General features: G+C 43.1%; 1 protein-coding gene across 1 annotated transcript; it reads left to right on the top strand.

The window, feature by feature from the left end:
- The first annotated feature begins 315 nt into the window (after positions 1-315).
- On the top strand, positions 316-19,097 carry LOC148029317 (gamma carbonic anhydrase-like 1, mitochondrial). Its single transcript, XM_087688092.1, has 2 exons — positions 316-790; positions 18,263-19,097. Exons 1-2 carry the CDS (start codon positions 412-414, stop codon positions 18,637-18,639), a joined length of 756 nt encoding a protein of 251 aa, XP_087544218.1. The 5' UTR covers positions 316-411; the 3' UTR covers positions 18,640-19,097.
- The last annotated feature ends 4,952 nt before the right edge of the window (positions 19,098-24,049 follow it).

The raw sequence follows: 24,049 nt of genomic DNA, 5'->3' as shown, positions 1-24,049 counted from the left end.
ATTCGATTAAAATTTACCTGCAATTTTTACGATAGTGGTAGGGGGAGGTAGGGAGAGAGCAAAAGCAATCCTACCTTGCATTTCAAAAATATAATTAGTGTTTGCACGAAGAAGCATTCAAAATAATAATTAGCATTTGGACCATGTAGCATTAGAAAAACAGTAGCTAATTTGTATGAACTAGCATTTAAGTTCAAACCAATGATTAAAAAGGATAATCGTCATTTTGTATTGTGATACTAATTAGAGATTGGGCTAAGTTAGTTCACACGTCCAAACAAGAATTAGCGGTCGAGGGAATGAAATGGCTACTATTCCCACTTGGCCTTACGATTGGAGCTACATTCCTGTGCACTGGCTCCTCGCGAGCGAAAATACTCTCGCATTGTTCTTCTGCCCGAGAGCCCGATCATGGCGGCAGCGGCGCGCGCCATAGCTCGCAACTCCAAGCTAGCAGCCTCTCTGCTGCGCCTGCCTGCCCCCCGCTACTCCCCCCGTCGCTCCTTCTGGGCCTACAACTCCGCCTCCCCCGTGAACGCCTCCGGCCATGTGGAGTGGGACTACCGAGGCCAGCGCCACATCCTCCCCATCCAGCACATCGTCCCTTATGTCGCCGTGGACGCTTACGTCGCGCCGAATGCCGTCATAGCCGGAGCTGTGGACGTGTACGACTTCTCCTCTGTGTGGTACGGCGCCGTCCTGCGCGGCGACCTCAACAGGATCACCGTTGGCCCTTTCTCCAATGTCCAGGACAAGTGCGTCCTTCATGCTGCGCAAACTTCACCTACAGGCATCGCTTCTCTTTCCTTACCGTTATCGTAGTTTTTTCTTTCATTCTTTTCAGAGATCTTGCCGCATTGGCCCTTTGTGTCACGTTTTTGTGCATTACTGCCATGTGAATTCTCGATCCGACCATGGAAGTCGTGGTTGTGCTGCCAAAGTTGACTCCCTAACATTGCATTCGCTTTCCAATATCTGTGCAATCAAGAAACAGCGAAACACTGCACGTTAGTTTTTTACCCCGCTTCTCACAATCGTGCTACATTGCTTTCGTGTCATGATTTTTACAAAAGTCTGAGAACACCAAACCGCTGGATTTTTGGTTTTTCCTCTCCTTTCCACAATCATGTCGCATAAACACTGTCATGCCACGATGTTTGCAAAAGTCCAGTCTCAATCCAACCCCCGTGGATGTGGTTGTGCTGCTACATTTCATACTTGAAACACGATCCACGCACTGTCAAGGAAACAATAGAGCATTCTGAAACAACAGTAGGTTTATTTGTTTGATCAACCGACATTTCAAAATGTCATGGTTCGGAATCGCAGTGCATTTCTTGGATTTATCTACCTTCAATGTAGTAGCAGTCCATGCAGAATCTTTTAACAAACACAATGGAAACACTCCATCTTTTTTGATTTATTCACATCAAATGGCACAAAATGTTGAAGCTGACATCAAGGATTGGAGATGCATTGAGAGCTGAGAGTAATAGCAATCTGATTGGACAAACTGTGCCAAGCATTATGGACACCATGGAGACGGGACAGGGAGCAACTTGATGCTTGATAGATTGCTGATGACATGGTGTCTGATGATCTGAACAGGACTTGACCTGTTGGATGGAGGTGGAGGAATTCATTCATGGCAGTAAATCATCACTCTTTGCTTTCCATCACTGTTACAATTGCCTTTATGATCATTTCTTTCCATACATGAACAGCCCGACAGGACACTTTACACAAAGCACAGTTTCCTATGACTATGACACAGTGGACATGATCTGCTTGCACGAATGGAGAGGTAGAAACTTAAAGCAAACTTGTACAATATGTTTGGAGGGTTGAATGATTAAAAAGGGCCAATTTTTTTTACATTTAACATTAGTGCATTATAGTAGCATTCGGCCTCTTATATGTTACATACACCAGATTCACTGAATCTCCCCTCAGAAGCTGTGTATACTGTAAGATATGAGTGCTATTATATGACACTCTTGTTTTGCATAGTAAGTTAGTCAGGAACATTAGGAGCTCTATCTAATTATGGTCACTTAGTTCAGTTTGGTTCACTGGCTAGTGTCATTTCTTTTGGACCTTCTCATGTTGTCAGGGCCTTGGGCACATTTTGCACTTGTATTTAGGCCTGCCTATTTATAGGACAGCCTGTCGGTTGGGAGTGCAGGGTGCCTTGGTCTTCAGCACAGATGGTGATTCGGAGCTGATCTTGATCTTCTTTGGGATTCTGCAGCTGGATCACTATTCCGAGGTGGTGCAAGCATGAGTGTGGTTTGAGGAGTGCGGGCTGGTGTCTGTGACAGAGAGACTGAGCAGAGGCTGAGTGTCACTGATCAAGGTACTATGCTGAATTGGACAGGGGTGTTGTATGGATATATTGTGTGGGAGTGTGCTGTATAGCACATGGGGCTCAAGCATAGTGTGGATACACTGCTAGCAGCCATACTGCATCCACACATGAATCACTACTGTAATATGAGAATTGAAGTTTGTTTTCACGTCTGGGTCCTCTTATCTTTCCTTGAGTTTTGCATTTAGAACCTAGGGTCCTACGTAATACTTCATTCAAGGGTTTTTATGGCAAGAAGCCTTCATCTTCCCACTTGTGCATCTTTGGTATTGTGCCTACATGCACATGTGATAACAAGCAGGGCAAGCTTGAATTATTCATCTTTTTGGGTTATTTTTCCAAATTAAAAGCCTATTGGGTGTTTGATCCTTGTACAAATAGGTCTTGGTTTGTAGAGATGTGGTATTGATGGAAGGACATTCTATATTCTCTATTGCCCACTCTTGACTTAGACCCCCTTCGTGTGCCTTCTTAGCCTTGTTCTCTTAAAAGGGAGGAGGAAACACCTCCTAAAGAGGGGAAAAATGTGCCTCGGTGGTCATTAGTGTGTTTACATACATCACTACCAAAATATAGCAACAAATCCCCACGAAGAGTGATGCGGTGAATAAGAGCTGGCACTTATGTATAGAGAAGTGCCATGCCTAGTGGATTAGATTAGTCCACAAAGGGAAGTAAGCCCAAAGCTTTGTGGAAGGCTTTGAACTTCTCACGAGGCAAAGGCTTTGTGAAATGACTTGCAAGGTTGTCTTGTGTTGGCACATAGACCAAGCTGATCTCTTCTACAAAGAGTCTCTTCTTGACATAATGATAGTACACCTCAATGTGCTTAGTACGTGCATGGAACATTGGATTCTATGCAATTGTGAATATACTCTTATTGCTAGTGAAAATGGTGGTGGCAGATGACAGTGGGCTGGGCACAATAGAGTATTCTAGGTACTTTTTTGGTTCTTATATATGAGGTTTCTAGCATTTGTTGGCTAGCAGATTGCATTGTGAGGCCATTATTGTACTGGTCGACCTGATGCTTGTTTGGCATTATTTTATGCCTATTTATTCAGGTTCTATCTCCTCCCGTGTCATTTGCTCATCTGTATACTTCCATAGCAAGTATAGGTGGAGAGAGAGCCAATGCAAGTGTTCCACACAATTGGTGACTCATGTTGTTTCTGTATTGTCTCGTCTTGGTATATGGATTCCATTTCCGGAGCATCTCTTTTTTTCTGAGTTCTTGTCCAATATTCTTTTTTTCTTTGTAGTGTCTCTCTTTTCTCTTTTCTTGTGTTACGTAGTCTATTACAATAGTGTTCTATGCTTCTATTGTTGCATCCACTTCAGACAATGACGACCAGTTGTATATTGGTGATTGACATTTCTTTATTATTATTTTGTCGATTATCAAGTTGGCGTGCATTTTTGGCCCCAGATTTTTGTAGTTGGCCAATGTTGGGAAGATTTAGCTATTCATAACTGCCCCCTACTTGACTGGTCATCATTCTTTTGTAGATCTTTAGTACACTCTGACGTCAAGCACATTGGGGATCTTCAATAATGGGTTCCTTTGGTTCTGGTCCTATGTAAGGTTTTAGCAAACTTACATGAAAAGCATTGTGTATTTTCCAATGAGCAGGAAGCTCAAGTCGATAAGAAACTTCATTTATTTTCTCAATCACTTTGAAGGGTCCAAAGTATCTATTGGAGAGCTTTGGAAAAGATGAATTTTGACCGGAACCTTGTTTGAGCCTGCTTTTATCAAACTTTAGCAAGACATATTGACCTTTTTCAAAAGCCAAATGTCTTCTTCGTTTATCTGCTTGCTTCTTTTGTCGCTCTTGGGCAACTTTGATAGTGGCTTGAACTTGATCCATTGCTGTTTTTAAATCTGAAGCAAACTCATCAGCAGCAAAAATCTTATCTTTAGTGCGAATAATTGGAGGAGGAATCACTTTACCCTGTACTATTTCATTTGGAGCTTTCCTTGTGGATGAGTGCACTATATTGTTGTAAGCAAACTCCAATAATGGAAGATATTTCTCCCATTGTGACTTATGTTCACTAACATAAGCTTTCAACATATCCAAAAGAGTGAGATTCATCACCTCTGTTTGGCCGTCAGTTTGAGGATGAAAAGTTGAGGAGAACTTTAAAGTGGTTCCCAAATTCTCAAATAAAGCATGCCAAAAGTTACTTGTGAATTTGGAGTCTCTATTTGAAACGATCTCAGAAGGCATACCATGTAATCTGAAGATATGTTGAATGAAAAGTCTTGCAGCTTGTGCGGATTTCAATGTTTTATGACATGGAATAAAATGTGATTGCTTGCTGAATCGATCAATTATGACCCAAATCATATCATGACCTTGAGGTGTTTTTGGAATACCTGAGTTGAAATCCATTGTGATAGATTCCCATGAATCTTTGGGCACTGGAAGAGGTTGCAATAATCCTGGAGTCTTCTGCCTATCAAACTTGGATTTTTGGCATACTAGACAAGCCTCAATGAAGTTATGTGTATCTCTTCGTAATGTTGGCCAATAAAAGTAGCGCTCAATTGCACTTAGAGTGGCTGCCCTCCCTCTATGCCCTGCATAAGGGGGTTCATGACTTTCTTTAAGCACCTTTTGTCGAACAGGAAGAGTGACACAAAGGCGATTGTTCATGAGAAGCTAACCGTCTTTGATGGAATAATTTGGATGAGAACCTCCTTGCTGTAAATTTGACCAAATTGTTGCAAAATCAGTATCTTCATCATAAGTATTCTTTATTGTCTGAAAATCTTCATGATGAGCCACTATAATAGTTGCAATGCGAGGCACTCTAGAAAGTGCATCAGCAACTACATTTTGTTTCCCTGAAGTGTACATAATTTGAAAGTGAAACATAGACAAGAAATTTTCCCATCTTGCATGTTTCTTCTGCAAATGCTTTTGAGTCTTGAAATACTTCAAGCTCTGATGATCAGTTTTAATGAGGAATTCATTGCCTAAAAGATAATGTTTTCATATCTTCGAAGCATGAACCATTGCTAAGAGCTCATTTTCATAAATGTCATACCTTTTCTCCACATCATTTAGACGGCGGCTTTCAAAGGCTACGGCATGGCCTTCTTGATTTAGCACTGCACCAATACAATCACCGCAAGCATCTGCTTCCACCACAAATGGTTTTACCAAATCTGGAATGATAAGAACAGGTCCAGAAGTAAGAGCTGTTTTAAGCCTTGTGAAGGCTGCCTTCTCTTTTTCCTTCCATTGGAAAGAGGTCTTCTTCTTTATATAAGGTCATGAAGTGGAGAAGCCATTTGTGCAAAATGCTTGATGAAGCGGCGGTAATAAGAGCATAAGCCAAGAAACGATCGCACCTCATGTACATCATGAAGATGAGGCAATTCTTGGATTATCTTGATCTTTTCAGGATCCATCTGAATCCCTTCAGAAGAGATGACATGCCCCAGGTAATTTATTTTATGCATGAAAAATTCACTCTTTTTATCATTTACCAAGAGTTGATTTTGTTGAAGTAATTGTAGAACAATCTCCAAGTGTTGATGATGCTCCTCTTCATTCTTGCTAAAGACAAGAATATCATCAAAGAAAGTACCGACATATTGTCGATGCTCTCTAAAGATGTGCTCCATCATTCGATTAAAGGTGGCTGGTGCATTGGTTAATCCGAAAGGAACCACCAAGAATTCATAAAGACCGTATGAAGTGCGGAAAGCAGTTTTGTGTACATCTTGTGGTATTACCCTAATTTGATGATAACCACTCTTTAGATCAATGCGGCTGAAAACCTTTGAGTCTCCTAGACGATCCAAAATGTCGTCAATTCTGGGAATAGGAAACCGATTCTTCACAGTGATTTTGTTGAGGGTTCGATAATCAATGCACATCCTGAATGTGCCATCTTTCTTTTGAACAAGAAGAACCGGTGAACAAAATGGTGAGCTACTTGGCCTAATTAGCCCAGGGTTGAGTAGGTCTTCGACTTGCTTTCTGATTTCTTCTTGTTGAGGACGGCTCACACGGTATGGTGCTATATTAGGAGGAGAACTGCTCGGAATAATATCAATATGATGGTCTTCTGGCCTTTCTGGGGGAAGCTGATAAGGAAGATCTTCCGAAAAACAATCTTTATACTTTTCCAAGAGCTGAAGTCGCTCTTGGTTTTCAGCATTCATATTATCTTTTACATCAGTGACATAAAGCAAACAACATTGAACACATTCCTTAATTGCTCTAGAGACTTGCATATGGCTTACCATAGATATGGTGTCTCCAGAAACTCCAGCTTGGATCTCGTACTTCTTGCCTTTGTTGGTGAGTTCTACCTTCTTTTTCTGAGAGAAGATGGCTGAATGTACTCTATGATTCCAGGGCATGCCAAGAATCACATCGCAACCATCAAGGTCTCCGATACAGAAGGTATCTTCGTCACTGTAGCCTTGAATTTGAAACTTGAGCTTGCCAATGTAGGGTGTCACAGTCTTCACTGTGTCACCTTCATTTGCATTTAAAGCTTGGCGAACTTCTGTCGGAGTGTCCATCTCTTCATTCTTTAATCCAAGCTCTTTAGCTAATTGCAAGGAAATGACATTTTCATTCGCCCCAAGATCTATCAAGAATAGTGCTTGCTTACCTTGCAACTGTCCCCAAGCTTTTAATAATTTGCGCATCTCTGGATTGTGAGTTGTGTTTGCAACTACATCACTGATAGCATTGATTTTCACTGGCGACTTAGGCTTGTTGTCAGAAACCTTGCTTTGCCCTTTGTTTGGACATTGCTTCGCTATGTGGCCTGTTTGTCCACATTTAAAGCACTTCCCTTCTTTCATGAAGCGCTGCTTTTCTTCTTCGGAAAGTTGCTTTGGTCGTGGGTATAGATTGGAGCGAAATTGAGGAGCATTAGGAGGTGCATAGGGCTTCATCTTCTTTTGATTTGATGGCTGCTTTTGCCGCTGTTTTTGTCCTTCATTTGGGGCTGAATACTCCTCATCATCAACTACTCTCTTCTTATCATTCTTTTGGAATGATTTGTTACCATTGTGCTCCATTTCCCATGTCTCAGCTGTCAGAGATCATAGCCTGTTTTCAGGCAGCAGGTGCAGGCAGCAGCTGCACAGTCCAGCTGCACAGTCGGACTGTGCAGTCGGACTGCCACGTGGCAGTCCGACTGCCTGCAGCCATTTTATTTCTGGCTGCGCCCTATTTTGGCGCCCCATCCTAGGCAGATTTTCGCCTATTTATTGCTGACGTTTTCAGCAGTCTGGCATTCATTCTCTGTTGCAGATTACAGACCGGTGCCGTGCAGATCTCTGTCTCTGTTCGCAGATTTCAGACAGCAGACAGTGCAGACTGCAGCAGACTTCGAGGTGGACAGCAGGTCGCATCGTCGAGGTGGAGACACGCAGTCCAGCGCACTGCGCCCGTGTATATCTTTGTATTCAGCATTCTTTATACAGCAGATCTTCAGTGTACACTGTCTCTTTCTCTCCCTTCTCTCTCTGCGTTCTCTCACTCTCAGTCCTACGCTTCCGCACCGCTGCACTCTGACATGGTATCAGAGCAGTGTTTGAGGGCTGACTGAGCGCAGAATCAACCTGAAGAGGAGTTTCCATCGCGACACAAATTTGCGTTTTTTGCGTTTAAGGGCAGACAGGAGGGCTGCGCCTTGGAACAAGGCTGAAACGAGTGTGGGCGCACAGGAAAGGAGTACAGGTGGTGGATTTGCTGCTGTTTACTGCTGTTTGTCGCGGAGAAAGTTTGAGTTTTCAACCTAAAAGTGCAGGTTTTGCTTTTTCATCGCCTCCGGCGGATGAAGGAGCTTCGGGACGCTGAAGAGCCTTAGCAGGCTGAGTCTACTCAGTCAGAGGGGGCTGCTTTTTCGTTTGAGAAGGCATTGCAGGTGAAGATGTCTACAGAGATGGACTTGGAGTTCCAGGCGATTATGGACCGGAAGGTGCCTGTCCTACCGGCTCTTCCTACAGATCAGAAGCTCGACGGCGACAACTACCGCATTTGGCGCGTTATGATGTTGGCCATTCTGGAGTCCTATGATTTGGCGGAGTTGGTACAGGAAGATATTGACCGGCCCTCGGTAAGAGATGAGTCCAAACTCTCTTCCGATGCTCGTGCGGAGTTGGCCAGGGCCCAGTCTCATTGGGACAAACTGAATGCCAGGATTCGATCCTTTCTCTTTCTATCATGCACTACAGCCGTGATCGCTCACATCGAGCACTTGACAGTGGCTCGTGAGATATGGCTGGAGCTTGATCAAATGTACAATCGGATGACCCTGATGAAGAGGGTTTCTTTGGAGGTACAGATGCGGACCTTGTCCGTCAATAAGTCTTCTTCGCTAAGGGAACACATTAACAAGCTAAGGCAGCTACAGATGCAGGTTCAGAATGCGGGGAAGCCGATCTCCTCCGAAGACATGGCGATCACACTCTTGTCCCAGTTGCCGCCACGATTCGGTACATTTTACTTTGCCCTTATTGCTTCGGGGCGAGAGTCTACTCTTCGGTGGGAGGAGTTGGTTCCTATGGTCTTGGACCAAGAGGAACAGTTAAAGGGACAGAATGCTTCCAAGACGGAGGCGTTGACAGGTCAAGCCTCTCAGAAGAAGGGGAAGGACCAAAAGAAGAAGAAGGGGGATAACAAGTCCAAGAAGGACAAGGAGAAGGACAAGGACAAAGACTCCACATGCCATATTTGTGGAAAGACTGGCCATTGGAAGAAGGATTGCCCTGATAAAGACTCGAAGGACACCAAGAAGAAGGACACCAAGGATTCTGGAGCGGTGGCTGCACCCTCATCAGCTGCATTTCTACATTTAGTTGTCATTGAGGACGCTTCACCGAATGCTTCTGATGCTGCGATGGCGGCTTCCCAATCTCGAGAGTGGATTATTGATAGTGGTGCCTCACGGCACATGACTCCTTCATCAGATGGTGTTGCCCAGCTGCGACCTTCGCGTGGGCAGGTTCTCATTGGAGACAGCTCTTCAGTTTCTATTGCAGGTCGGGGTAAGATGCAGCTTATTCCGGATGGACGAGGTGGCACCCATACTTCAGAGGTTTTGCATGTACCCGGATTGGGGTACCATCTCCTTTCAGTCCATAAGATTTGTTCCCTTGGTCTTCTAGTGGAGTTTGACAGTTCTACAGTGCGAGTCCTTGATCGTGAATCGAGGAAGGTTCTATCATGTGGATATGAGGAGAACGGCATTTACAAACTAAAGTCTTCCACTGCCCTCTCTACTCTTCTTCTTACCTCACAGTCACAGTCTGAATTATGGCATGCTAGGTTTGGTCACCTGAACTATGACTATCTTCGGAAGGCGTCACGGGGACAGCTTGTTCGAGGGTTGCCGGATATAGTGGTGAGCCAGCAGCCATGTGTCTCCTGCATAAAGGGGAAGCAGCATAGGGATGCAATTCCCCACACCGCTTCGCGGCGGTCTACTTCACCGATGGAGTTAGTATCTACGGATCTATGTGGCCCTATGAGGAATGAGTCCCTGCGTGGGAGCTCGTACTTCATGCTGATCGTGGATGACTATAGCAGGATGACATGGGCCTACTTTTTGGCACTAAAATCAGAAGCTTTCTCACACTTCAAGGATTGGCTTCTCTTTGAGGAGAACCGATCAGGCCGGAAGTTGAAGACCTTGCGATCCGACAAGGGAGGTGAATTTGTCTCTAATGAATTTGCTCGGTTTTGTGCAGATAGAGGAATTCACCAGGAGTTTGCCAATACAAATACTCCACAAGAAAATGGTATTCTCGAACGGAAGAACCGCAGTGTGATCGAGATGGCGCGCACCATGATGGAGCACCGACAGACCCCCCAGGTTCTGTGGGCCGAGGCTGTGGCTACTGCAGTTCACATCCTTAACCGATCTCCTACTTCGGCCGTGGAAGGGATGACTCCATTTGAGGCGTATTTTGGAACGAAGCCAGATGTTTCTTACTTTCGGGTCTTTGGGTGTGATGCCTATGTTCACATTTCCAAAGCTCACCGTGACAAATTCGAAGCGGCTTCCCGCAAACAGGTATTTGTTGGCTACAGCTCCCAGTCCCAAGGCTACCGACTCTATGATCCCGTTAAGCGGGATGTATATACTAGCCGTGATGTGCGGTTTGTGGAGGTTCCGACTTCTTCAACGGGTGAGGAGCATCCCGTTCTTGGAGATCCAGGGGAGAGTTTGGCTCCTTCTACAGTTCCACTGGAGCCTGTGCCGTTTGATTATGATTCTGTTTCTGACACAGAGTCTACTGTTCCACCGGATCCTTCTGAGGAGTTACCACTGGTGGACATTCCAGAGTCTTCTACTGATGGAGAACGACGAGGGGAGGTTCGGCCTCCTCCTCGCTGGGCCCGTGACACACTCCGTGATTCAGGGATCGAGGGGGTTCCTGAGGAGTGGGGACCGCAGAATGGTCCGCGGTGGTCACGGAGGCACCAGGTGCATTCTTCGGAGCTTGTGTGCTCCAATTATTGTTTGATGTCCCGAGTTTTGCAGGATCGAGAGCCCACCTCCGTGAAGGAGGCTTTACAGTCCGCCCCATGGAAGAAAGCTATGGAAGCTGAGTTGGAGGCTATTGAGAGGAATGGCACTTGGTCACTTGTGCCACGCCCCCCGAAGAAGAAGGTGATTGGAGTCAAGTGGGTCTTTAAGACCAAATATCTCAGTGATGGTACTTTGGATAAGCACAAGGCTCGCCTTGTTGCTAAGGGTTTTGCCCAGCGCCCAGGGATTGACTGTCATGACACCTTTGCCCCTACAGCTCGTATGGCAACCATTAGAGCTGTTCTTGCTTTGGCTGGCCATAGGAGATGGCCTGTTTATCAGCTGGATGTGAAGTCGGCCTTCCTGAATGGTGATTTGAAGGAGGAGATCTACGTTGAGCAGCCTCCTGGCTTTGGTTCTTCAGATGGGAAAGTCTACAGGTTGAAGAAGGCCCTGTATGGTCTCAAGCAGGCCCCGCGAGCTTGGAACGAGAAGATTGATTCGTTCCTCCAGACTCAGTTGGGATATCGGCGGTCCAAGGCCGATCCGCAGCTGTATGTTCACACTTCCGAGGATGGTTGTGTGCTGTTTGTATTATATGTTGATGATTTGATTGTCACAGGTGATGATGCACAGCAGGTCCAGGAGACAAAGTCAGCTTTACATCGGACGTTCGAGATGACGGATTTGGGGCTACTCCATTTCTTTTTAGGACATGAGATTTTTCAGTCTCAGAGGGGGATCTTTCTCTCCCAACAGAGATATGTTCAGGAGCTCTTGGTGTCTTTTGAGATGGAAGATTGTCGGGCCCTTTCTACTCCTATGGATCCGAACTGGAAGGCCACTTCCCATTCAGCTTCTCCTTTGGCGGATGCTTCCCGCTATCGACAGTTGATAGGGTCTTTGATTTGGGTTCAACACCAGGGTTGATCTATGTTTTGCTGTTGGGCTCTTGGCAGGGTTCATGAGTGAACCTAAGACGGTGCATTGGCAGGCTGCTCAGAGGATACTTCGGTATCTGAGGGGGACGTCTGATTTGGGGATTCATTACCCCGCAGGGACAGATGGGTCAAATCTTGTACTTGCAGGTTGGAGCGACTCGGATTGGGCCGGTGACGTGGACCACAGGCGGTCTACAACAGGTTACTGCTTTACTTTGGGTGCAGGAGTTATTTCATGGAGTAGCAAGAAGCAGCCCACGGTAGCCCTTTCGTCTACTGAGGCGGAGTATCGGGCCGCGTCTTCCACTACATGCGAGGTTGTGTGGCTTCGGAGACTGTTGGAGGAGCTTGGGTGCCCCCAGACTCGTCCTACATTGCTGCGATGTGACAATGAGAGTTGCATTGCCTTGGCAAGGAACCCTGTTTTTCATGCCCGGACGAAGCACATTGAGATCCAGTACCACTTCATCCGAGAAAAGCTTCTGGATGAGACCATCACTGTGGAGTATTGCAAGACGGAGGATAATCTTGCGGATTTGTTTACGAAGGCGCTTCCTCAGGCTCTACTTCGGCAACATTCCAGATCCCTCAGGCTTCTGCCCTGTCCAGGCTCTGAGAGGGGGTGTCAGAGATCATAGCCTGTTTTCAGGCAGCAGGTGCAGGCAGCAGCTGCACAGTCCAGCTGCACAGTCGGACTGTGCAGTCGGACTGCCACGTGGCAGTCCGACTGCCTGCAGCCATTTTATTTCTGGCTGCGCCCTATTTTGGCGCCCCATCCTAGGCAGATTTTCGCCTATTTATTGCTGACGTTTTCAGCAGTCTGGCATTCATTCTCTGTCGCAGATTACAGACCGGTGCCGTGCAGATCTCTGTCTCTGTTCGCAGATTTCAGACAGCAGACAGTGCAGACTGCAGCAGACTTCGAGGTGGACAGCAGGTCGCATCGTCGAGGTGGAGACACGCAGTCCAGCGCACTGCGCCCGTGTATATCTTTGTATTCAGCATTCTTTATACAGCAGATCTTCAGTGTACACTGTCTCTTTCTCTCCCTTCTCTCTCTGCGTTCTCTCACTCTTAGTCCTACGCTTCCGCACCGCTGCACTCTGACATCAGCATGGTCCATGAGTTCCTTGAGACTAGAACAATGATAATGATTAAGGGCAGTACGAAGTTTAAAATGCAAACCTCCTTGAAACTTCCTAAGCTTTTCTGAACTACTGATCTTCTTGAAATGTTGGACCTTCAAAAGTAGCTCCCAAAATCTCTTGGTATAGTCACCAAGTGACTCATTTTTCCTTTGCCAAAGCCGATCCCATTCCATTTTTACATCTCTTTTGAAATGAACAGGAAGAAATTGGCTTTGTATCATACAAACAAAGGACCGCCATGATTCTAGGGCAACATGATCATATTCCAACCCCGTCCACCAAGTATGGGCTAAGTCGGTCAAATGTAAAGCTGCAAACTTAATCTTTTCTTTCTCTTTATACTTGTTACGACCATACAAAATTTGAAATTGACGAATAAACTTCAGAAGAAGATCAGGATTTCGGAAACCATCATATATACTGAACTTGATCTTCTTTTCAAGTTGAGATAGTGACTTAGTCTTCTTCTTCTTCTTATGCCTTCGTCCATGCCCGGATCTTGAGGTTGAAGATGATGAAGTGCTTGATGGGGATGAAGATGGAGACGAGGGTGAAGAATGTCGACGCCTTTGACGATGATGAGGTCTTCCACGAGAAGGGTGTGCTCTTCGTCACTAGAAGAGGGTCCATCAGAGTAGGCGCCAGATGACTTTGAAGAAGAGGATGAGCTTCGACGCAATCTCTTTCTTTGTCTTGAAGTAGAATGGGACTGCCTCTTAGAAGTAGTTGGACTTCTTGATCGGCTCCTTTCATTGGTATGGCTTTGTCTCCTTGAAGCAGATGGGCTTCTTTCCTTGAATTCTTTGGGATTCTCAACTTTTTCTATTTTGAGAAGTTGCTCACGAATTTGTTGATTCTCCTCTCTAAGACTTTGAATGGTTTGAAGGATAGCACTCGACTGATCCATTGAGACTCTAAGAAAAATATGCTCAAGCACTCAATGCAAGGGCTGAAAACAAACAAACTTATAATTGTAAGCACTACCAGTGTTGGGGTAAGGACTGAGCCAAAGCTCTGATACCAATGTAAACACCCCGAACAACGTAGTATGCTTAACAATTATGATATTCGCTTGTTTTCGAGATTTAATATAAAAGAGAATGAACACTTAAAGCTGAAAATGAAAATTACTCACAAAATTACAGCCATGAAAATGTAAAAGGAATGGAGACAAGATTGAGGGTTGAAGATGGGCAAACCCCCCCCCCCCCCCCCCCCCCCCCTCCCCCCTCGAAGGAATGTATTTCTGCTCAACCCAAGTCCCTTAGGGAAGAGCTCAGTTACAATCAACCTGAGAGTGAGGAGAAGTAATTCTCACTCTCAGAAGATCATGCAAAGATGTACAAACACACATGCATTATCTATTATGCAATGATAAGAACTGATTTCTTTACAGTATGAGAGAAGAAAGAGGGGAAATCAGCCTTTCTCCATCGTTGATCAGCAGTACATGGATAGGGCTTGCTTCTTGTTGCTAAAATGGAAGAAAGAGCTCGAGAAGGAGGTGCTGTAATGAATTTACCGGCTTGCTGTCCTGTAAAACAACAGTGATAGAAGAGGGAATATGGAGGAATTTGATAATGGAGAAGTGGGGGATGATGATGGGGATGGATGGGGCCAGTTTCTGGCTATCTGTGGGTGCTGTACATGAGTTTACAGCAAAGAAAAATGATGCTGAATGAAGAAAAACGAGCTCTTATTTATAGGAGGGGGAAGAGCTAGTACAAAAGGGGAAAGTGGAGTAGCACAAGACAAGTGTCCAGCCACATGTCATGAGATGTGACAAGTGGTGGGACACTTGGAAACTTGTGTGACAAGTGTCTTGACACTTGTCTCTTCTCTATGGCCTTCCTTTTTGGGCTGAATACTGTCAAGAATAGAAACAACCAAATTTAGTAAGCACAGACAGAGTACAGAATTTACTATTTTTAGAATGACATCCGTATTTTTTAGGACTAGCATTTTTAGGCTAATTCGAGGCTCCTAAAATTTAGGGACCCCCCAATATGGGTGTCATATGAAAGCTTTTTCCGTGTACATCGCAAAAACGGTATGAGAATCTTCATGTGACTTTCCTATGCAAAGAAATGTGCATTTCAAGCTTTCAGCCCACACATGCACATTATACAAGCATTTCATGATCATGCCATCTTGTTGATTGTAACTGTTTGTTCTGGCGGATCTAGCCCACACTTCAAGGCATCAATCCTTTCTGTGTGCGAGTCTAACCCTGATATGCGTGAGTTCTGGTCACAGCCGCCCAATCGGGCCATATAGGTGGAAGTGTGAACTATCTTTTCTCTAACCCACCGCGTGGGTCCACCATAACCTGTGACCACTCATCAGTGGCCAGCTCCAATGCACTTTTCTTTATATCTAATTAATGCAAAGGAAACAAATTTTTAATAAATCATTATATAGAAAAATTAATGAAAAAGGATATAAATTCTGTTTCTATAGAGTTGTGACAGTACATGGCACCTTCTACCATGAGGGCAATTACTTTTTATGGACAGCTTGAGTAAATTCCGTTCGAGGTCAAAGATACTATCCAGTCTTTTCTACTTCGTGTAACCCAGATCCAAGACCAGCTTCGGCAAATGCAGTCTGTCCTATTGGTCTCGTACTCTCCAAACTTCGTCCTGTGTGTTTGATGGACCAGCGAATGCTTTGAAGGCGTAGACATCATTGTCTCTTGTCAGTTTTACACATATGACCTCGATGCTTCTTGAGCATGAGGCATTATTGCGGTTACAGGGGAGGCTTTCGTCGGGTTCTAGTGAGACTCTTGTAGCTTCAGAGAGGGGTTCAAAGAAGTCGTCGAAGACCCAATGCTACCATTGTGGGAAGAAAGGTCATTTACGGAAGGACTATAAAGAGTTAAGTGGTTTCCAAGAAGAAGAAGGAGAAGCATATGAAGCGGGATATGGACTCCTCCGACGAGTCATCATTTATCTCAGACTTAGACTCCGATCCTCCGGCCAAGAAGAAGTCCGAGGCGTGGAAAGGATCAGCTTCTTTGGATCGCAGGAAGGGATTGATGGCCCCTTCCTCAGCTACTTTCTAGTGGTGATGATGACAACATCCCTTAGGACTCTTCAATGCTAGAGGAGTGTGAGAGGGTGGTGAGGTGGGGCAGCCGCGTCTTGACTATATATCTATATAGATGCACAGGATCTAGAGAGGAACTTCCCTAATGCATCGATTGAAGTCTGGCATGTTCAAATCCTGGAGCTAGGATTGACATCTAGGTTCATGATGGGTTGTCTGACAGAGAATCGGATTGGTTCCTAGTCACGAGTTTACATGAGACGAAAGGCGGGGAATCCATGGGCACATATGTTCCAGAGGCATTTTTGACAGACTGTTCATGTAAGCTACTAAGCGACATTGGGACAAACACAGAACTATGCTATGATCTTGTCTATTTTCAGGAGCTGGTACGATCGGTCTCGACGTCAAGTTTTCTTTGAGGCACCTTGGTGGTGGCTTGATCACCCATTGGTTGGGTATCCATGGTTCTACTTGGTGGTTCTATATTGTATGGTTTATGATTTATTTTCATTGTACCATTGTATTGTATCAAATCACCCATGATCTAAGAGAGGGTGTTAGCAGATATGTTGCTCATGTGTGAGATTGTTGTGCATGCAAAGGCTGGGCACATTATTTAGGATATTTAGGCATTTTTTATTTGTGCCATTTTATAGTTATTTGTAGCATTTATGATTGGCCGACTAGCATTTTATGCTCCTCCTTTTTCAGCCTATATATTGAGGCTCCTCACTCAATCACTCATTTGCCATCACACGTGTGGAGACTCCATGGAGAGAGAAGCCAATGCCGGTGCCCATGCAGCCAGCGACTCACTATTGTATGTGACTGTCTCGTGTTGGATATGTGGATTCCATTTCCCAAGCATACATTTGAGTTCTCATCTGTATTGTGTTCTTCAATGTTCTTTCTTTCCCTTTCTCTTTTGTCTTGTGTTTCAGCAATTTATTACAGCATATGTTTACGCTTCCATTGTTGCTCCACTTCTGACACCTTGGCCTTCCACCACATCCAGGATCTGAGAGGGGGTGTTAGTAGTCATGTGTGTCATGTATGGTCATCTCTTACATGTGAGCCTCAATCTACGTCAGATGAGGGCTAGACACTTTTGGTGGAGGCCATGCCACTACATTTCATTGTTGGCAGGGTGGAAACTTTGTCAATGGGTGGGTTGACTTGGGGGGCTATGTTTGGGCCCTGACCAGCTGGTGTGATAGTTGTGGCATCAATTGGCTATTTATAGCCTGCCCCTCACTCCCATTTCCATTGACCTATTCATTCAGCTAGCCCTCCTCATTCTTGTCTCATCGTTCTCCCTCTGTTTGGCACCCACATTGTTGCTCTGTGCTGTTGAACAAGCTCCATGCACAAACTTTGGGTTCCAGGTATTACTAACTTCAACACCTCAGTCAAACCTTCATCAGATAAAATTCCTGCCCAAACTTACATTTAACAAAAGTATTTTAACCCTAGAACTCATAGTTTCAAGATTCTGAGCTCATTGCTTGGCCTTGTGCCACATTGCTCAGACCTTGTCCTTTTCATGTCCACTGCCAGTGCAATGGTCACCGTGCCCAAATCTAGTGGTACTGGAATTGAAGTATTCTAATAAAAATCTTGTGTGAAGTTTAATTAGAATTATTAAGAACTCATTCACATTTCACATTATTGCAACAGCTTCCATATCTCAAAATTTGTATCTGTCAACTTGATGTTGAGGATGAATGCTGATACCATTACTCCAACCAGCCCGATGTTGAGGATGAATGCTGATGTCAACACTTCAACCATGAACAGGTGGTTGAACCTTTGGTGATGGTCTTTAATGGCAGGATGTAGACTGTGCTTTGATACCATGAAGAAATCAAAGCAGAGGAGGAAAGAAGTGGACAGCATCAGACAGAGATGAACGCGAGAGAATGAGAAGGCGAGGACCCCCCAGGCTGTAAATTAAAATATTGAGTGTGCATAAAGTATGCAGTGTGCACTAATCTAGAGTGCTTGCCTGTACATAGGCATAATGTGAAAACTGGCTGACCTCACATGCATGAAAATGGTGCTGTTGTAATGTGTTCTCTCTATTTCTTGAATCATGGCTGAATTAGGCCAAATTCAAAATTGTAATTTCATGATATCTTTGATTGCATTGTAAAAATTGTAATTTCATGATATCTTTGATTGCATTGTAAAAATTGTGTGATGCTATGGCTGATTATCCTGCAAATCTCGTACAGGCCTTCCTGCAGAAACTGAAATAGGCAAATATGTGACTATTGGTGCATATAGCACATTACGGTCTTGTGTTGTGGAGGACGAGGTGCTTATTGGACAACGTTGCGTATTGATGGAAGGTTCACTCGTGGAAACGCATGCCATTCTGGAGTCGGGCTCTGTTGTGCCACCAGGCCGACGGATTCCAGCTGGTGAAATCTGGGCTGGAAACCCTGCAAGATATGTGAGGCAGGTGACATATGACGAAGTTAGCAGTATCAAACGTCTAGCAGAGGAGATGAGGCATGTGGGCAGGGCACACTTCATGGAGTTTTTGCCATATTCTACAGCTTACTTGGAGGCGGAAAAGATTAAGAAGTCCCTCTCACTTCCTGCCTGAAATGTGGATCTGCTTTATTGTCTGATCGATGTGTACATGCTGGGCCAGCTGCTTAGAGTTGACACACGCATGTTCAGCGGTCCACTCGGGAAAGATAAAGACATTGGTCTTGCTCAAGAATACAGAAATCACAGTTCTTCTGACAATAAAGAGGAGCATGGCAGCTGAAAGCCTAACTAGGACTATAAGTCGGGCATATACCCTTTCTTATTTCTGTGAGGCCCATTTCAATCAACTGATTCATGTCGTGCACCCACTTGATTTTTGTAAACCGCACTTGGCTTTTGAAGAAACAGGTAGTTCTGCTTGGAGGTGCAGATTCTTTATATCACCCTTCCGCAGTTCTGAAGTTTCTGTGGGTTCCAGTTTTGCTTGGTGGACAAAGATATACTCCTTTTCATGTATGAAGTTTTGTTTGTAGTATTTGAAATAAAGCATTATGATGCAAATCTCATAAAGAGGCTCATCTCACCTTGGTTGTGTAATCTTGATTGCCCTTGGTCATAGTCCACAAGGGCATATGCTTTTGCAAGATTACGGTGGCACGGCTAAGAGCTTATGCTTTTACCATGTTATGATGCCTGAAATGTTATTACAATGGCATATGGTTAGGGCAATGTGGTAACATTGATATGCCTTTATTATGTTAAGATCAGCACTTATGTGACGTTGGCATTGTTGATTGTAGGTTTTACAATTAGATCGAAGAGCTGTGCAGTCTTTGCCAGGACCAGTGGGACAAAGTGAGAAAAAGATAGCTCTTCTTTTTGGTTTTTGATTGCATTCTTCTCTCTCTCTCTCTCTCTCTATATATATATATAAACATTTTGTTGATGATGTCGAAACCCATATTGATGTGTTAAAAAGCAAAAACAGTGCAGGGTAAATATTGTTTCTTCTTCCATAAAAATTACAAAATCAGAATTTGCTAGAATCAATATGATCAGCATATTTATTGTACATAATACAGAGTAAGGAAAATTTTAGTCTGAACTTTCTTTATGTAGACCAAAGAATCACATTGCATGTGCTGAGATTGACAACATTAGTGGGCGAAGGAACGCCCAGATCACCTCTATGATCAAAGAGAATAAACAATTATTAAAGAACTGTTAAACAAAAATGTAACGAAGTTTGTGCAATACACAAGTTTTAACAAACAAAAAACCATACCTACTCGCATAGCATGGGAGAGACGTGGCACAATGCTCTCTAACAACTTATAAAGTGGAAACGAACCTTCACCTTGTTCAAAGCATTGATATTTGTACTATATTGTTCGGTTTTGTATTGTACTAAAAATACATGCAGCAAATGAACCATCACGCTTATCTAAAATTCAATCTCAAGTTCTTACATTGCTGTATATTCAAACTCGACTTTTTGAATACATAGTAGTAAACAAATAGTATTGATGTAAAACATGTATGGAAAACGTAGCGTAAGCAGTTCATTCCACTTACATAAGTATAGCTGACAACCTTTGCACCAACATGTATTGCTACTTGTAGTGCCTTCATTTGTAGTGTTACTTGCATGTGAATGCATGCACTGCCTTGGATAAAATGTACATGATTGCTTTAGTCAACACTCCTTGGATAGTACCGTTAAAATATCAATGTATTGCTAAAATGTGCACTCGTAGGACTGTTGTTGGCAAACATTAAATCCACATATTGTCACGGTTCACTTGTCTAACAAGTGGTCTTCTTATGGATCCATTTGCCTTTGGTATGTGAGGAGGGGGGATATTGGAAGGTAGCAAGAGGATTGGGATAATCCGAGAAAGGCATCACTAAGAAATGGTAGAGACCCCTCTTAGTGCAAAAATCTATCTTATTCTCATTCCCCTCTTTCATTCTAATTTGGTGATAACTTGAACGAAGATCAATCTTGATGAATACTTTAGCATCTTTGAGTTTATCTAAGAGATCATCAATGCAAGGGATAGGGTATCTATTCTTTATGGTGTATTTGTTAACATCCCTACAACCTATGCACATATGAGAGGATCCATCCTTCTTCTTAACTAATAGCACTAGTGAAGCAAATGGAGATTGACTAGGATAAATGAAACCCACATCCAAAATCTCTTTCACTTGCCTTTCCACCTCTTCTCTTTCACACTTGGATAACCTGTAAGGTGGCTTATTGATATGCTTAATTTTAGAAGCTAGGTCAATCAGATGATCTACTTCAGGTTTTGGCAGCGAAAAATAAGGAGGGTGAAAAACATTTTTATACTCTTCCAACATCTTACAAAGGCAAGGATCCATTTCTTTGGAAGAGCTAGAAGATTGTTCTTCATCCACTTTTAGCAAGAAAAGTGCAAAGATACATGACTTAGCATTGATCTCCTTCTGAATCTTCTTTAGGTTGATTAGTTGCATGCTTTTCTTTTCAAGACCATGCAATAATACTTGCTACCCTTTCCACATAAACTCCATATGTTTCTTTTTTAGGTCCATTGAAAACGTGCCAAAGCATCTAAGCCAATCACATCCAAGCATTATATCAATCCAACCCATTTTTGAAGCAATGAGATTGATATGAGTGGTACATGTTGAAGATAAAAAAATAAGAATAGGTGGGTAAATTTTATGGCTGGTCTCATGAGCTCCATTAGCTACATGAAAGTGTGAGGAAGATTCCATCTCAAGAGGAAACAATTTTAGTCCTTCAAAGGATTTAGAATTCATAAAATTGTGAGTGCTTCTTGTATTGATGAGGATATGAGTAACTTTGCCATTGATAAACCCCTTGAGTTGAAGTGTATTGTCTCCCTTAGAGCTAGTCCATGCTTCATGAGGAATGGAACACAAAATTGGAGAAGAATGATCAATGCAAAGATCATGTATGCAATAATCACCGGGGCCAAAGGGAAATCCATCCATGGGATCATAATACCCATCATTTCTGTCCTCTTCATTCCCATTCACTACTTCACAATTTGTCTCATCCTCATTTTGCATGATAGTAGCATGTGGCTCATCTTCAGAATCATCCTCAATGATCATACTAACTCTTGCATACTTTGTCTTACACTTGGATTTATGATTAGCTATCCACTTTTCCCCGCATTTAAAACACAATCCTTTAGCAAACATGTCCTTCAATGCCTGTGCTTGGTAACATGTTTCCCTTGGGCATTATTGGCTTAAGCTTTAGTAGTGAAATAAGTTCTCTTTTGATCAACTTTCCCATTAGCATTAGGTTTGAAATTTTGGCCATGTTTGGATGCATATGGTGTAGGAAAAGTAGGAATTTTGCTATATTAAATGGCTTTTCACAATTTCTAATTCCATCTCTTGGCTGTCCATATTATTATACACCTCTTGTAGGTTGATTAGACTGGTTTATACCCCTTGTTTCAGATTGGAAACTTCTATATTTTAGGCTGTACTTTTCTACCAATTGAATGGCCTCATGTGGAGATAGGCTTCATAGCTTCAACTTTAGATGATAGGGTTGGATCAAGGTTAGAGCTATATTGGTTTAGCTTTGCTCCATTTGAAATTCCATGTAAATACATTAACAAATTGAGGAATTGGTTGGAATAACCTCTAACAAACTACCCCCTTTGTTTGTAAAGAGTGCCAACACCTTTTTAACTTTGTCTTTTCCAATGATGAGATAAAAACTTCTGTCATAGCTCTTTTCAATGCTTCCCAAGTCAAAAATACTTGCCCTATTTTTGTCATATTTTGCCACCATGTATGAGCATACCCCTCCAAATAAAGGGATGCATAACACACCTTTGCTTTTTCAGCCTGTGGATAAAGAGTAAAGTACATCTTTAGCTCATCAAACCACTCTTCAAGTTATGTGGATGATGGATTATCTCCTTTCAAGTCGGGAATGTCAGTATTCTCTTTATATTCCTTGTCATAATGGTATGGCTGACTATGTAAGACATATGGTGCATTGTTATATATCCTCATATGATGTGGCCTGCTCATATCATTGCTCCATGATCCTTGAGCATTAGGTGCATGTCCCATTGATTGATTAACTCTAACATAATCTTGTTGTTGTCCAAAATGAGTGTGTGGTATAGGCGATTGCTTGAAATGATTAAAAATATTGCCTTGAATATGTGGTGGACCATATGGGTGTCCATTGGCATGGGGTAGTTGATGTCCATAAAGTTTACTCCATTTCCATGATCATTGCCAAGAGGGTTTGCTACCCAAAGAAGTGTTGCTGCCCATAAGAGTATTGCTATCCATTAGATAATATTCTTTCTTCATGCCTTTCCTCATGTCGATATTGATGATTAGAATCAACTCTTCTAGGGGTATTTGATTGCTATCCATAGAAAGACTTGTAAAAGGGGTCACACTCGTGAAAGTTTTCATCTTGCCTTTGACTTCTATGAATCCCTTAAAATTGATCATTGGATCTTGAATTAATAGGACCCTTTTGCTTATAATTTGGTTGATATGGTTACGTGAATTCCTTGACTTTGGAGGGATCCTCAACCTCAAATTTAACTCCCATTTCCTGAGCATTAGTCCTAGGGGGGACTGAAATTTCTTGGATAGTAGAATCTTACACATTGGGGTTTGCTATGGGAACCAACCTTTCACTCAACAAAGTCATCGCCTTATCAAACTTGGAATTAAGTCCCATGCTAGAAAGCTCGAGATGCTTGGAAATGCTTTAAAAATGAAATATCCAGCTATTGTTTTGAATCATAGACAAGGAAGAGAGAGATCTTCATCACTACCTTTTTGATGCATGGAAGGAGGCTTCAAACCTTGTTGATTCTTCACCTTATATTGCTTGAGTAACCATATGAAGCATGATAGATGAGATAATGCTTGTGATTGCTATTGTAATCATGCTCGCAAAATGTAATGAAAAATGCACTGGTAGAATAGCATTCCACATGGCTCCTAAAGCATGAGATATGGTGCTTCTCTTGTTGAAAATGACCTCAAGAATCAAGCTATATAAGTATTCTCATAATCAAGAAGCATGGGAAGAATATTGGAGCCAAAACCCTCCATGAAGCTTGAAGAAGAAGAGGAAAGTGAAGGTTTCCTGAAAAGTAACCATAGTTCCAACATTGTCCAAACTCTATGAGTGCCACTTTGTCCAGGTTACTTTAAACTTGGTTCTCAACAAGGTCATGACCTACTAAAATAGTAAGAAGTTTTCCATTTCTTCAAGAATATTGCAAATGACCACCAAAATGATCATGGTTTGTTGTAGTAGACCCTACCTAGTTAAGGTTACAAGAATTAACTAGGCATGTGACTAAAATCTAATTGTAGTCATGTGTCCTAGTCTCTACAACTAAATCCATGGTTGACAATGACAACATACATGATCTAACCTAATACTCTAATACCAATGAAAAGAAATCTTGCACTAACTATAAAAAACTAACATTTAATGACTAAGA

Source organism: Lygodium microphyllum, chromosome 11 (assembly GCF_053477565.2).
Source record: "Lygodium microphyllum isolate KBCC chromosome 11, Lygodium_microphyllum_v1.1.10, whole genome shotgun sequence".
NCBI lineage: Eukaryota > Viridiplantae > Streptophyta > Polypodiopsida > Schizaeales > Lygodiaceae > Lygodium > Lygodium microphyllum.
This window is presented reverse-complemented; position numbering and strand designations above follow the sequence as displayed.

What these genes read in the sequence shown, in the direction of transcription:
- LOC148029317 (XM_087688092.1), top strand. Translation starts at nt 412, where the DNA reads ATGGCGGCAGCGGCGCGCGCCATAGCTCGCAACTCCAAGCTAGCAGCC. An exon ending in TGCGCAAACTTCACCTACAG is followed by an intron (nt 791 to 18,262) that starts GCATCGCTTCTC and finishes AATCTCGTACAG; the next exon opens with GCCTTCCTGCAGAAACTGAA.